We start from the raw sequence: 15,190 nt of genomic DNA, 5'->3' as shown, positions 1-15,190 counted from the left end.
ATGAAAAGCCGGAAGATCACATCCATTGGGCGATATTTTCCGGCTGCACTCGCCCCAAAGCCTAAAATTCCCATTCGATGTCAACAGACTTTTTCACAGTCCCCTGAATTTTCTGTCCCGTCCACTACGAATCCCGTGGCGGGCAGGGCGGGAAAATTCCACCTCTGGCATTGAATTCATTCTGTGTCTCTTTGGCTATGACATCATCATAAGAATTCCACTCTGGATTAGATGTGATGCTTTTTGTTTCAGAATCATTCATCATTAAATTGGATATTGTGTCTGTTTCTGTAGCCAATCTATGCACAACAGGAAGCCACAAACAGCAATGAGATAATGCTCAGATAATTGGTTTTAGTGATTTAGTTGAGGAATAAACATTTGTCATGGGAGATCTCCCTGCTCTTCTTGAAATCTTGCCTTGGGTTCTTTGATGTGCACTGAGTGGATAAACAAGACTTGGTTTAAACATTTAACCAAAAGACAGCACCTCTGATGCAGCACTCCCTCATTACTGCATTGGATTGTCACATCTCTGAAGCTGGTCTTGAATGCATAGCCTTCTTCCCCAGAAGTGAGTGTTTTTGCTGAGCCACTTTGAGACTTAATCTGACATTGGGCGGAATTTTCCGGCCACGCTCATCCCAATTTGAAATATCAATTCCGAGGTCAACGTGACCTGTGCACTACGATTCCCGTGGCAGGCAGGATGGGAAAATTCCGCCTATTGTGTCATGATTGCTCGAACCTCCCTTCTTGTCTACACCCATACCCAAGACTCACCAAATCAAACACAAAGTGCTTGTCGATCAGGACACTCACTGAATATTTGCAGCTCACTGCTCAGATGCAGATGTGCTGCTGAATTTTGCATGGGTCTCATACCTCACCTGATGTACTGACTGGCCACTAGCTTGGGGCACAAGTCCAATTTCAAACACATATTGGCTAAACGGTAGCTCTTCAAACAGTGGCACAAGGTTCATCTGGGAGCTGTTTGTCCTTAAGCTACACTTTAGTTTTAAAGGACGTTTGAGTAGAGATCCTTGACAGTGATTTGCATGACATGTACATTATTGTGTGCCTTCTTCAGGCAAGGTCAGATAAAGACATTAAAATGTTTGTGTGCAGCACTACTTGGGAACCAAATGGGAGAATTAGCAGCCACTTTCCACATCATACCTTCTCTGAGGTGCCATTTGGAAGCCGGGCAGAAGAAGGACAGGCCTGTAACCTCAAAGTGCTGGGGCCTAATGCAAAGGTACAAAACCAGCTTTTTAAACATTTATGTTAAAAGCAATCTAAATAAGTTCAGTAGACCACACTGAAGTTTCTGATGTTGAGTAAAAGCAGGCACTCTCATCCAGCCTTAGTTCGGGGTTAGCAGAGAATGTTGTAGGAAGGATAGTATAACTTGATGTTACCACTAGCACTGCATTCTCAATTCTCAGAAGTGCAATATAACCATACTGTAATTCTATCAGTATTAAATGTGTACAGAAGTAAAGTAAGATTTTGTTTGTGGTAAATCACTGACCCATCCATGAGTCCATTACATGTGATGCACAGAGGAAATCTTCCTGTTACTTCTTCCTTGAAGGCAAATCTGTCTTGAAAATGGAAGAAAAGGTTTAAATAGATGCATAAGGGGTCTGAACTATTTACAAATCTTACAAATAAATCTCGAGGCTTAAAAGCGGAGATTAATTCCAAAGCACCTTCTGGCACTCTTTTTTTATCTGTGATAAATTTGTTAATGCATTCTGTATTTTGTTTACCTAATTTCACCACGACAGCATGTCATTTTATCTCATCTTCACAGTGCTGTACTGTGCTTTCAGGCCATTCATGCCCCACTACTGCCACCAGCCAGAACGAAGAATTTGGCCCTTAGCCAAATCTCCATTCACTGCACTGGGGCTGGAGAATCCCAGCCATGGGTGAGGTCGGAGAATCCGGCACTCACTGTCAGAGTACCTAATGCCAAATGAGGGTAACAGTTGATTACTAGGATTCAAACGGCAGGAACTGCACTTTAATGCCTATGTCAGAATCATAGACTTGAGTTGCAAGAGCCCATTCGACCTAATTTGCCCTTTGTAAGAGCTGTCTGATTGCATAATATTTACAGTGCAGTAACAGAAATTTCGAAGGTCTAACCAATGTTTATGCTCCATACAAGCCTCACTCTCCTGGTCTTTGCCCATAGCCCTGCAATAAAGTATATTTCCAATTCCCCTTTGAAAGTTACTCTTGAACTTGCTTCCACCACCCTTTCAGACACTACAGATCACAACAACTTGCTCTGTAAAATAAATCCTCCCCATCTCCTCTCTGGTACTTTTGCCAGTCATCATACATTTGTGTCCTTAGTTACTGACCTTTCTGCCAATGGAAACAGTTCCCCGCACCCCCCATCTCTTTGCTTAATTTGCTTTAAAGAGAACAACAGCAGTTTCTCTAGTCTCCACACCTAACTCAAATCACTGTTCCCTGGTGAATCGCCCTTTCCAAGCCTTTGCTTTCCTCCCTAAATTGCAGTGCCTAGAATTGGACACAATACTCCAGCTGGGGTCTAACCAGTCATTTATAAAGTCATTTATAAAGGTTTTACATGATTTCCTTGCTTCTGTTTTCCGCTATGGGGTCAGCTTTTTTCTGCCAAGGCTTGAGTTGAAATATTTTCCAACTCGGCAGATTTGCCTCGGTTTAAAGGACTCCGAATTGCGCTTTAGGGAGGTGGTTGTAGGATGGAGTCGGGCCTTCCAAACCCAGAAGCAGATTCAAGGTCACCGTGGGAGTGGGTGAGTATCAAAGGTGGCTGGTTAGAAGGCCCGCCTCAGTTCCCTGGGACTTCGCCCCTGTCATAATAAAAGCAGGTAGACCCTCACTCCTCACACCACCTCAACTGCCACACCCACTCCCCATGGCTCCTCATACCCTCCGTGCAAACTCAATGTGAACTCATGCCCCTTCCACGCCTATTTAGCGGTGTGGACTATGTTACATAACCTAGGAGACATATAATAACAATGGCAAGTGTGAAACTGCTAAGAAAAAGATCGCCTACTTAGAACTGTTCTTTAAAGAATGCTGCTGTTCCTATAACCCTATAAAATTGTCAATAGCAGATGGTTCAAACACTTCACACCTCTTAATATTGTCCGATTAAACAGTCAAACATTGACAAAATGGGGCAGCACGGTAGCACAGTGGCTAGCACTGCTGCTTCACAGCGCCAGGAACCTGGGTTGGATTCGTGGCTTGGGTCACTGTCTGTATGGAGTTTGCATGTTCTCCCCATGTCTGCGTGGGTTTCCTCCGGGTGCTCCGGTTTCCTCCCACATTCTGAAAGATGTGCAGGTTAGGTGCATTAACCTGAACAGGTGATGGACTGTGGCAATTAGGGGAATTTCACAGTTACTTCATTGCAGTGTTAATGTAAGCTTTACTTGTGACAAATAAATAAAAACTTTACAAAACTTTACTTTACAAAAGAGATCACAGAAAGAACAATTCACTCACTATAACTACTTAAAGATACCAATCAGACAAAGTGAAAAATTCACTTCACTTGTCAAAATTCCTGTTGAGCTCATACTTTTATTTGTCTGGACTCTCAGCCAGGCAGGCAGGTAGAAAGTCCATCTGGGTTCAAAGAACATTTCTGAATTATTTTTTCCTCAGAAGTCCCACACTTACCATTGTTGGCTGATTATGGCTTATCGATTATGTGCATAGTGTATACTGAGTGAATGCGAGAGTCATTAGTTGGTACTGAGTTGGCTAAGGCAGTTGGCATTGGGTGACTGGGGGAATGAGTTGGCATTGAGTTGGCATGGAGAGTATGAGGGGCCATGGGGAGTGGCAGGGAGGCATGAGTATGATTTTTTGAACTTATATTTCAAAAGGTTCCTGAATCCAGATCACGGTTCGCCATTTCTCTGAGGGCCATGAACCACAAATCTTGGAGAAGCTGGCCCAAATCCATGTGCTGGCCAGGTTGTAAAATGGCTGTGCTAGGAATATGGGCAGGAATCCTGGAATCCGGAGCTTCAGACCATTATTGAATGGCTCCAGAGATGTCCCGGCTGTGAAAACCCCATGCTTCTACTCAAGTGAGATCTAAAGTTAAAGTTAAAGGTTATTTATTATTGTCACAAGTAGGCTTACACTGCAATGAAGTCACTGTGAAAATCCCCTCGTCGCCGCACTCTGGTGCCTGTTCAGCTACACTGAGGGAGAATTTAGCATGGCCAATGCACCTAACCAGCACATCTTTCGGACTGTGGGAGGAAACCGGAGCACCCGGATAAACCTATGCAGATATGGGGAGAACGCGTAAACTCCACACCGACAGTGACCCAAGCCGGGAATCAAACCCGGGTTCCTTGGACTGTGAGGCAGAAGTGCTAATCATTGCGTCACTGTGCCACGTGAGATTAAAATTAGGAGCAATTATGTGCTCAAGTACAAGTTTGCTGGGATCACAACATGGACTATTACAGTTTAGCAGTTTATGGATAAAATTGCATAATTAAGATTAAAATTAGATGAATTCGTTTTCCATAAATTTGGTGATTAATTAGAAGAACCATACTTCGTACGTTGTTTTGAGCAGAATCTAGTCACACCATTCATCAAATAAGACACAGTAACATTTTGAATTGACTTGGGCAGTAGTGTAGGATTTGTTAAGAGACTGTAAGTTAATTTGTTAACGCTGGATTTACAGAGGCTTGGGATTGTAGCTTTGCTGAAACCAAACGTAGCCTAATAAACAAGGAATGACATATTAAACATTGATTGATCTGTTATTATTATGCAGGCTAAAGAGTTTTCTATGGAACTAGCATTCTGAGCACAGAAATTGGCTCTGGACTTTGCCTTCATTGGCACCATTACAGTTTCCATGACATTAATGAGTGGGAATTGTGCTGTGATGTAGCTTTCATTGGCTGCACAACACTGAAAAATAAACATGAAAATGGTGTGTAGATTTTGATTTTATAGGGCCATTTTCATATCTCTCTCAAGATGAATATAATAATCTCAGCTTTTTTCCCCCAAAACATGTAAGATCCCTCTCCTAATTGAATTGCAAAGCAATCCAATTCTTGGGGAAAAAGAACAATTTTTAATGCAAGCTATATGAATATAAAATCCAGAAAATAGGAATATTTTGTAGGATGAGAGAGAATCATAAAATCCCTACAGTGCAAAAGGAGGCCATTCAGCCCATCATGCCTGCACCAACTCTCTGACAACAGTCCCACCCAGGCCCTATCCTCATAACTCTACATATTTATCTGGCTAATCCTCCTGACACTAAGGAGCAATTTAACATGGCCAATCCACCTAACCTGCATATCTTTTGACTGTGGGAGGAAACCGGAGCACTCAGATGAAACCCACACAGATACATGGAGAAGGTGCAAACTCTACACGGTCACCCAAGGCCGGAATTGAATCCGGATCCCTGGAGCTATGAGGCAACATTGCTAACCACTGTGCCACCATGCCGCCCAGAGGTGGAATACAGCAGTACAAATCATTCATTTTCCTCTATGACTGGAAGACGGAAAAGAAAAAGGTTCTTAGTGATATGAAGACTCACATTCGATGAATTTATGTCAAATGGAAGTTTGAGGCCTTTGGAGAGAATAGAATAAAATATGCTTCCCAGGGATCCATTGTTCCCAGAAATTAAAGAGGCTTTCCAGTCATCTCCTAATAAAATTCACAAATGTACTGTGAAACCTAGGAAAAATTACTACCTTGCTGGTTCATTTTAAGTAATAATTTCTACTCTGCAGCAAAATGGCAACACTTATTGCTGCAAAAGCCTATTTTCAGGAAAGGTCTCTTCCAGATACAATTACCTGTAGCTTGATGACCACAGCTATTGGGGGCAAACTTCTCAAAAAATTTCTAAATGCTGAACGAGTGACAAAATGGGACAGTTTCAGACTGGTATTCTGAGCGAGTTGCAAAATGTAGTCTTATGACACTCTGTCAACAAAGAGTGCTACAATGCAATTCTCGCCAGCAGGGGGAGGGGACAGAGCCTAATCCTACTGGTGAAGCCGGCTGCTGAGTTTTAGGGGTGCCATTGTGCAGGAGTCATGATCTCCCAGTGGACTGGGAGATCTCCTGTCACATCTCCCCCACCCTCCCACGGATATTGGGACCCGCTGCCAATCACTCCCTGTGCCAGGTTCCTCTATTTCCCAGGACATTGTCTCCCCCCCAATCACTGAGGATCTCCCATCACCAGTCGCCACCACTCAGACATCAGGACGGCACGGTGGCACAGCAGTTAGCACTGCTGCCTCACAGCGCCAGGGACCCGGGTTCAATTCCAGCCTCGGGTCACTGTCTGTGTGGAGTTTGCGCATTCTCCCTGTGTCTGCGTGGGTTTCCTCCGGGTGCTCCGGTTTCCTCCCTCGTCCAAAGATGTGCAGGTTAGGTAGATTGGCCATGTTAAATTGACCCTAGTGTCAAGGTGATTAGCAGGGTAAATGTGTGGGGTTATGGGAATCGGGCCTTGGTGGGATTGTGGTCAGTGCAGACTCGATGGGCCAAGTGACCTCCTCCTGCACTGTCGGGATTCTATGATTCTAATTGTCCCAGGCCAGTTTGCCGCAGATACAAATCCCATTATGGCTCTTGCATGAGGGCCATAATGGGAATTCCACCACCAGAACACAGAACATGATGTTCCCAGGTCCTTCCCTCTATGGGCATGAACCTGATTATCATAAATCTGAATTGATTTCAATATGTTTAAACTGTTTAACGCTGCAGCTTTCAGCGATGTCCAAAGAATCACTATTGGCATCCAAAAATGAAAACCAGTCTTGATGACCACACTGGGTGCCCGGAGGTGAGTATAGCCCCCAGCTGGTGAGGTACAAAGCTGGACAGTGCCCTGGAATCTCCTCCTGGCACACTGACAGTGCCAACCTGACACTGCCAGATTGACATTGCCAGGTGAGCACTGTCGGGGCGGGGCCTGGGGGCATGGGGCTTCCACCAGGGACAACATGGGAGGGTTGGGTTCCCATCATTTTGGGATGCCAATGATGGTAAGGGCATGAGGGAGATGCCCAATGCTGTCAATCGTGGGAAGTTGGGGGGGGGGGGGGCACTGAAGCCCCATGCCACAATGATGGAGGGATGGGGGTGTGGTGGAGTGGGGCCAGGCCTTTACTTTGAATTTGAGATCAGGTGCCTTTTAAAAATGGCACCCTGATCTCAGAACCCTGGCTGCCAGTGAGGTTGGGCCGTCCCTGCCAAGTTAGCTGTGTGATCCTCGCCAACACTTTGAAATTGTACGGAGTGCTGTTTGATCTGGCGAGAAAGACAGCTGTGAAACCAGCGACTTTCACACAACTTTTCTCACCTCCTCCAGCACTCGGTGCAGTTTTTGGAAAATCCTGCCCTTTGTCTCCATTTGAGAATAGGAAAGATTTTCTTGTTAATGATTTCCCACTCAAATATCTTCTGAGAATATTTCTGGTGCTCAGGAGGTTAGTGGAGACCAAATGTTCCTCTGCAGAAATGGAAAATTGGATAGCCAGTCCTTACATGGGTCACAGAAGGAGATGAATGGAGACCTGGAAGCGACTGAAATAATCCAGCATTTTAAGATGAGAGAGGCAGTGAGTAATTTACAAAAACTCTACAGCACACTAATTGAGCAGCACAATCTAGTGATTACAAATACTTTAAAGAGATCATTTTACAAGCTCGTGCTTGGATTATAAAATAACTTTATAAGAGTGATAAGATCTAAATATAAGTAAGTTTAGCACTTTGAGGTAGTTTAGCAGAGCTCAAAACTGTCAGAGCTGTATAAATGTTCACTTGCTTTCAATTTTCTTTGTGCTCTAGTTGCTGTTGACTGACAGCCAAGCATTTAATTTCAAAGTAAGGTTGCACAATGGAGTCTTGGTATAATCGACTCAATTTCACACAAGTAAAAGATGGATTTTTGCCCGCTTTAGCTGTTTCTATTTGCTCTGCTTTTTTGGGATTCACACCACACAGCTGTCATCTGCTGGTGCAAAAAAGGTAGGAACCTGCTGGCAGGTTTTTTTTTAACTGGACGAGCTCTGTCTCTGATCGTTGGCCATGAATACTTCTCTGTATGTCTTACTCTGTTGGCCATCTACTCGTATCGCCTTCTGTGGTTCGGCATCTAATTTTACTTTATAATTTTTATTTTATAATTATTTTTTATAACTTCACTTTATAATCTCTGGTGAAGTGCCTTGCAATATTTCATCATGTTAAAGTCACGATATAAATATTTGCTGAAGTCTTGGAGAAGTTTTCAGCTCAGGTTGTCTCACTTCACTGATGAATATAAGCAAACGCTGACAAGAAATCTATGCCTGGGGTATTAGAGGAGAGAATGTTTGGTTCAGTAAGTTAACGTACCATTAACACAAAATTTCCACTTAGTTTAGAGACCACCTTTTAACAATAAAAGTCTCTAATTTCTAATAGAAGTTGGGACTTCTATTTTCAAAACACATGAGCAATCATCAAAATGTTTTAATTTTAATTTTGACAATAATGATTTTTTTTCTTCATTCATGGGATTTGAGCGCCACTGGCAAGCCCAGTACTTATTGCCCATCCTGCATTGTCCCTGAGAAGGTGGTGGTGAGCCACCTTATTGAACTTCTGCAATGCATGTGGTGTAGATACACCCACAATGCAATTAGGAATGCACCATGACTTTGACCCAGCGATAATGAAAGAATAGCGTGATGTAGTTGTGACTTGGAAGAGAATTTGGATAGTGTTCCAATGCACCTGCAGCACTTGTCCTTCCAGGTGGTATAGGTCGTGGATTTGAGAGGTACTGTCAAAGAAGCCTTGATGAGATGCTGCAGTGCATCTTGTAAACTGTACACACCGGTGCCATGGTACGCTGGTGGTAGAGGGTGTGAATGTTTAAGGTGGCGGATGGGGTACCAATCAAAAGAACTTTGTTCTTCTGGATGATGTGGAGCTTCTTTAGTGTTGTTGGAGCTGCACTCGCTCAGGCAAGTGAAGAGTATTTCATCACACTCCTGACTTGTGACTTGTAGATGGTGAAAAGCTTTGAAGAGTTAGGAGGAAAGTCATTCACTAGAACTCTGACCTGCTCTTATAGTCCTTTCTAGTATCTTTGTGGCTGTCCAGTTATGTTTCTGGTCAATAGTGACCCCAATGGTCATGGTGGCCCTAACGTTAAATGATGATTAGATTTTCTCTAATTGGAGATGGTCATTGCCTGGCGTTGTGTGTGCTGTGTTCAATGATTGGGTGTTTGACTGTGCCAGTCAGTTGAATGGTCAATGAGTTGCGAGTCAAGCTGGGAGTGTGGTGAATAAAAGAGAAATTAAGCTGGAAGTTTCAGGCAGCAGGCACTTTAAGAGCATTTGTAATAAAGTCTTGTTTGCACATAGAACTTAGTAAGAACTTCATACCTAGAAACTAGTCGCAGGAGTAGGCCATTCGGCCCTCTGAGCATGCACATAGAACTTAGTAAGAGTCATCTCTTCATACCTTTGAGACAAAACACAATATCTGGTGAAAAAAACAAAGAATAGTTTAAAGTTATCTTCTCCTGCATCTTTCCTTTCTTTACTGGGAGATCCACCCATGCAGTGGTATTGATGGACTTCAGGGTTCAAGACCTACTTGCTTGTGATGAGTATGGATGGTCCATAGCAGCCTGTGAGAAGATGGTGCTCGTCCATTGCCTCAGGGCTGAAGGCTAGCGAGCATTCAAGATACATCTACAATTGATAAGGTTGTAAGCATGTTTGAAAAACACTTCACACCAAAGAGAAGTGTGCTGGTCGAACGATATACATTCTGGCAGAGATACCAGGGAAATGGTAAGTCCATAAAACAATACCTGGCAGTTGGCTTCAACATGTAAATTTGGCACACTAACTAATGAGCCAACTCATGACCAACTTCCTGAAAAAAACTTCAACTCTATGAATGAAGGAACACCTCTCCATGGAGAACGTTGATTTAACATTGGATAAAGCCATGACCTTGGCAGTCCAAACTGAATATGCTATTTTTTGATTTAAAGAGATTATGCAGAAATGCACCGTCAGACGTAGAGTTACGGACACAGCTTGCCCAACTGACTCAAATGCAAGGGTTAGAGATAAAGAGACTGAGCAGTCTCATCAACACTTGCCCCATCACAGTCAGATACCCTCAAATATGTGTTCAAATTGTAGAGGTTTCCAACAATGCACAACATCATATCCAGCTTAGGGGAAAAAAGTGTAACTCATGCTTAGAAAGGAATCTTTTCAAAGGTGTACAGGTCCTCAAAGACATCAGTTTGAAATGTGGCAAAATCTATTCCTGAGAATGAAATATGGCATGTATGTATCAGCCTGGATGGTAAAGCTTAAAGTTTATTTATTCACCAGGTCATTTAAAGGATTGTTGGCATTTCAATGTCACTGCTCATCAACGTTGGCGCAAAGGTATCCATAATTGAGCGACAAACTCTACCCTATTGATTCACGTAACTTTCCCTCACTCCTGCAATAGACCCTGTTCAAGCTTATGATGATTTGATTATTCTAGCTACAGGAACGATCACAATTCCAGTTCAGGACAAAATCATCAACCGAGGCAGGTTCACATCTTCCGAGCTGAATTTCATGTGCCAGTGGTGGGAGTATTTACAGTGGGGGTTGTCACATAAAATGGGGTGGGCATCCCTCCCGCCACCTTCCTGCCCACCCCCAAAAGATGGGGGGAGTGGGTGTGTGCCGAAATCAGCAGCCCACCTACCATAACTAATTGAACAATTCAGGGTGAATTGGGCTTGTTATCAAGTCAATTGACTCAGATAATACACTGCCCATGTCATAAAACATTTGGCTAGGGCAGCAGGGTGGGAGCAAGAAGCCTGATCTTTTTACATAAAATGTTTAAAAGGTTGGGAGGAAGGGGTGGGAGGAGGGGCTGCTGTTTGGGGCCTGCCCTTTTCTAATCGCGGGGCAGCCCCTCCTTAGACTGAACTGATTTCAAGAAGAAATTAGATATAGCTCTTGAGGCTAAAGGAATCAAGGGATATGGGGGGGAAGGGGTGACCAGGATATTGAATTTGATGATCAGCCATGATTAAAATGAATGGCGGAGCAGGCTCAGAGGGCCGAATGGCCTACTCCTGCGACTAGTTTCTATATTTCTATGAACCCTCTCCATTCTTTCTACCCCTCCCTCCCTTAAACCCAGCCCCTTCCCAGCCTCCCACTGCCCTTCTCCCTAACCTCCCTGCCCCAAGACCCCGGACTGACCTGCTCTGGAGATGCTATGTTTTGGTCTCCTCTCTTCAGCAGCAGTCCTGGCAGCTGCCATCAATGCCTACCTGGCACTGCCAGAGCTGATGGTGCTGCCGGCCTATCCGATTGGCCAGCAGCTCCAGAGGACACGACCGAATGATGGATGGAAGTGCCACTCCAACCTCAGTATTCCTACCCTCAGTGCTTTCTGGCTGTGGAGTGGGTCAAGCTCAGCACATGGCAGAGTTGAAGCTGGAACCATCCTGCTTTGTATCTGCTAGTGGCAGAGCAGCTAATACTTCTACCCAGCAGAGGAAAGGGCCTCGAATAATTGTGGCACAGAGTGATCAAATCCATACTCATTTCTAATATTGTCCAAATGGGAAAGTTCCTCAGCTTAGACTTTGCTTCAGCGCAGGAAGGAATAAAAAGTATTGCCTTGCATAGAGTGCACAGCCCAAAGAAAGGTCATTCGGCCTCACGGATGCATGCTGCTCTACACCAGCCCCTTCCCACCCCAATTTATCTTACTCTATCATTGTAGCATCCTTGCTCCCTTGTGTGTTTATCTAACTTTCCCTCAAATGCATCCGTGTGATTGATTGTAATCATCTCCTCTGATAGCGAGTTTCATGTTATAACCACTCGCTGGGAAAAGAGCTTTCTCCTGAATTTGACGTTAGATTTATCTCATAGTTGAACTGTTAATTTATCCTGGGCCAGCTTCACTGACACATTGGGATTTTACTGCATCACTTGGGCAAGACCAGAAATTTCCGCCTGAGGTCAATGGAGATTTCCTCGCCCGCGCCGATCCCATGGCAGGCAAAGTGGTAGAGTTCTGACCATTGTTGAGGAGCGTGAGTGGATGCTGTGCAATGTCTCTTGGCTGCATCAGCGCTCTACATAGGTAGACCAAAACAGGGAAGTGAAGAAATGTCCATTTTTAAAAAGCCTTCCAACATAGCTTGGGTCTGATACCCTTAACAGTTGAGGATTTATTGTTTTGTATCATACAATTGTGTAACTTCTAAAGTACGTCCCAATGGCTGAGGGGGTTTGGAAAGCGTTTGAGCGCTAATACTTTTTAAAAATTAACTTTGCAGGTCTGTGACTGGTGCAAACACGGCCACCATACCAAAGACTATGTGGACACGAGTGACAGTGAGAGCAAGCTTCAGTTCTGTAGCACAAAATGCTTGAACCAGCACAAAATGGATCGATTTTACAAAGAGGCTCAGTCTAATCTACCGATGGACGTGACAGACTCTCCGTCCCCGACAATTGCAAATAGCAAACTGGAGAATGGAGTGACTCAGCTCATCACTGCAGAAGCCTGGAATATCAATCCTACCGGTCTCATGAAAAAAGCACTTTCCCCCTTAGTAGCCGTTCCAGCATCTTCTATTATCGCACCACAAACAGACCCACCAAATGGAGTGTCGCTCAAAGTGGCCGCTACAGTCCTGCAACCCATTTGTTTAGGAGATAGTCCTATGGTCTTACCGATCCACTTGCAAGTGGCTGGGAGTTCAGCGCCCCAGATACCTGCTAGTGGTAACGCACCATGGGTCATGACTAATCAAGGTGCAGTACCGCTGTCTTTGTTACTGGAGCAACATTTGATTCAACATTTAAATTCTCCACTGCTTCTTGCTTCACCTACAGCAAGCCCTATGAACTCTGTCCAGAACCACATTATTCAGGGCACAGCTGGCCCCTGCATTCAGTCCCAGCCACTGGGCCAGAAACCTTTAAATCCAACACAGGAGTATGATATACCACCTCCTCTTCAGATCCCTGGTTTTGCTACGGTCCTCCAGGACTTTTTCCCTTCCCATAGCACAGTGCCGCCAGTACCAAATGTCCAGTCAAATCCCGAGAACATGGCTGGTGCTTTCTCCTCTACCCCACACCAGAACTGCAGTGGACTGTTTTCTCCATTAGTTCCACCGGCCACACTTCTTGTTCCTTACCCAGTAATAGTTCCTCTTCCAGTCCCAATACCCATTCCCATCCCCATCCCCATTCCTGTGGCCAAGGATCCAGATCCTAACAGATTCCCAGACGTACACAGAAAAGCTACCCACAGGGGCAGCACCACCAGCAGAAGCACTCAAACCTCAAACGAGAAAGAAGAGCAAAAAATCTTAGAGTACATTCAACACCAAGGAGTACAGGATTATCAGAATGCAAACTACAAATTCAATGCTGAGACAGAGGCGCTGGATCTTTCCTTGAAGAGAATGTCTGTGGTAAAGAAAAATGAGTTTTTTTATCAGCAGATTGAACAGGATGGTGTGCTGGATTTATCAGTGGCAACCCCCAAAAAAATGAAAGAAATCTCAAACCTTCCAGGTAACGGGTCTTCTAATCTGTCGGCTAATTTATTGAATGAGCCCTTATCTCATTCCAATGAATCCTGGTCCAGCACTGTGCCACTGTTGGGTGCACAAAAAGTAGAGGCTGTGTTGCATGGCGCGTCCAACAGTTGTGAGTTTCCTGGCCAACATAAGTGGGTGGTTGATCCAAACTACAACAGACTGAGGACTGACTCGCGAGTTGGCAGTAACCCTGACACCCTGAACAGCACGGACACTGCAAAAGTCATCGTGTCTGTAAAAGATGCTGGTCCAGCTATTCTCTGCGGCAAAATCAAAACTGTCGTCGGAGTATCTACAAAAAACTTCTCTTACAAGACAGATTTATCGCAGGAATCTGTTTTACAATGTTACGATGTCAAATCACAACTCGAGCTCAGAGACAGCAAAAAGAACAATAAAACTAGAGGCATAAAGTTAAAGAAAATGAGCTCGCAGGATTTCCACGTCCTTCCGATAAAAAAACAGCGCCTAGCTGCCTTCTTTTCAAGGAAGTGAAATATTTGGTTATTTTAAAATACTTCTGGATGTACAGTAAAAGGAAACCTTTAAGACAAACTGGAATACAGATTATGCTGCAAGATCTGTTATGAAATTAAATCTTGCAGTAATGAAGCTTTATGGAATATTTATTTAATTTTTTTTTAAAAGTCACATTGACAACTTGTATTGGAATAAATCTGAATTACCCATGTTCCTCCCCCCCGCCCCTTTCTTTACTTCAGAGAGGTCGACTGAAGCTTTCGCAATACAGTCACTGGTTATAAATGTGCCCTTATTGCCAAGGCGCCTTTTTTGACACAGGATGATTACAGTTGCAAGATACACTATTCCTCATCCAGAGATGTTTCCCGTTGAACCTGACTTCGTGGGGTGCTATGTTTCTTTCCTGCCTTGGTCTCAATGCTTATGGGAAACAGTGTAGGTCATTTCAATGGGAACTTATTTAACATCAAAGCTTGACATGATTGGGAATAGCCACCAATCACTCAGAAATCGGCAAACAATTGTTTCCTTGTTTTTCATTTGTTAATTTTTTTTAAAAATTGTATTTCTAAGAATTTAAAAAAATATCATGGTGCAATTGTCCCAGCCGAATCCATCCAGTATAATATAAATGTGGTACTTAGTTTTAATACACCATGTTACATGCATTTAATTTGACATACCATAATTTTTATGATTACCAATGCTTTGTTTTCTGCTTGATTGATTGACTAATGGTTTAGCCAGTTAAAAGCAATGAATTAGCTGTGCATTCTTGTTACTGTGGCCTGGCTAGAAGAAACCTTTAAATGTGCGTTTACAGTGAAAATTCCAAAATGTTGGTATCTTTTAAATTGTTCTTAAATTCTGACTCCACAATGGTCTGAAATAAACCTGGAAAATAACAAGCTCACGATGGATGTAAAACTGCCACAGAAGTAAAATAGAGCAGGAGATACCACAACCACTCCAGTGTAAACACACGTTTGTCTCCATGACTTT

The 15,190-nt window shown here is 43.7% G+C and overlaps 1 protein-coding gene across 1 annotated transcript in view; it reads left to right on the top strand.

Moving 5' to 3' along the window:
• rai2 (retinoic acid induced 2) overlaps window positions 1-14,200 on the top strand; it is an 84,310-nt gene extending 70,110 nt beyond the window's left edge. The window contains exon 2 of the mRNA XM_078232377.1: window positions 12,428-14,200. Within this exon, the coding sequence (XP_078088503.1) occupies window positions 12,428-14,200 (1,773 nt within the window). The remainder of the gene's footprint in view (window positions 1-12,427) is intronic.
• Window positions 14,201-15,190: the final 990 nt, after the last annotated feature.

The sequence above is a fragment of the Mustelus asterias genome, chromosome 17, assembly GCF_964213995.1.
Source record: "Mustelus asterias chromosome 17, sMusAst1.hap1.1, whole genome shotgun sequence".
Lineage (NCBI taxonomy): Eukaryota > Metazoa > Chordata > Chondrichthyes > Carcharhiniformes > Triakidae > Mustelus > Mustelus asterias.
This window is presented reverse-complemented; position numbering and strand designations above follow the sequence as displayed.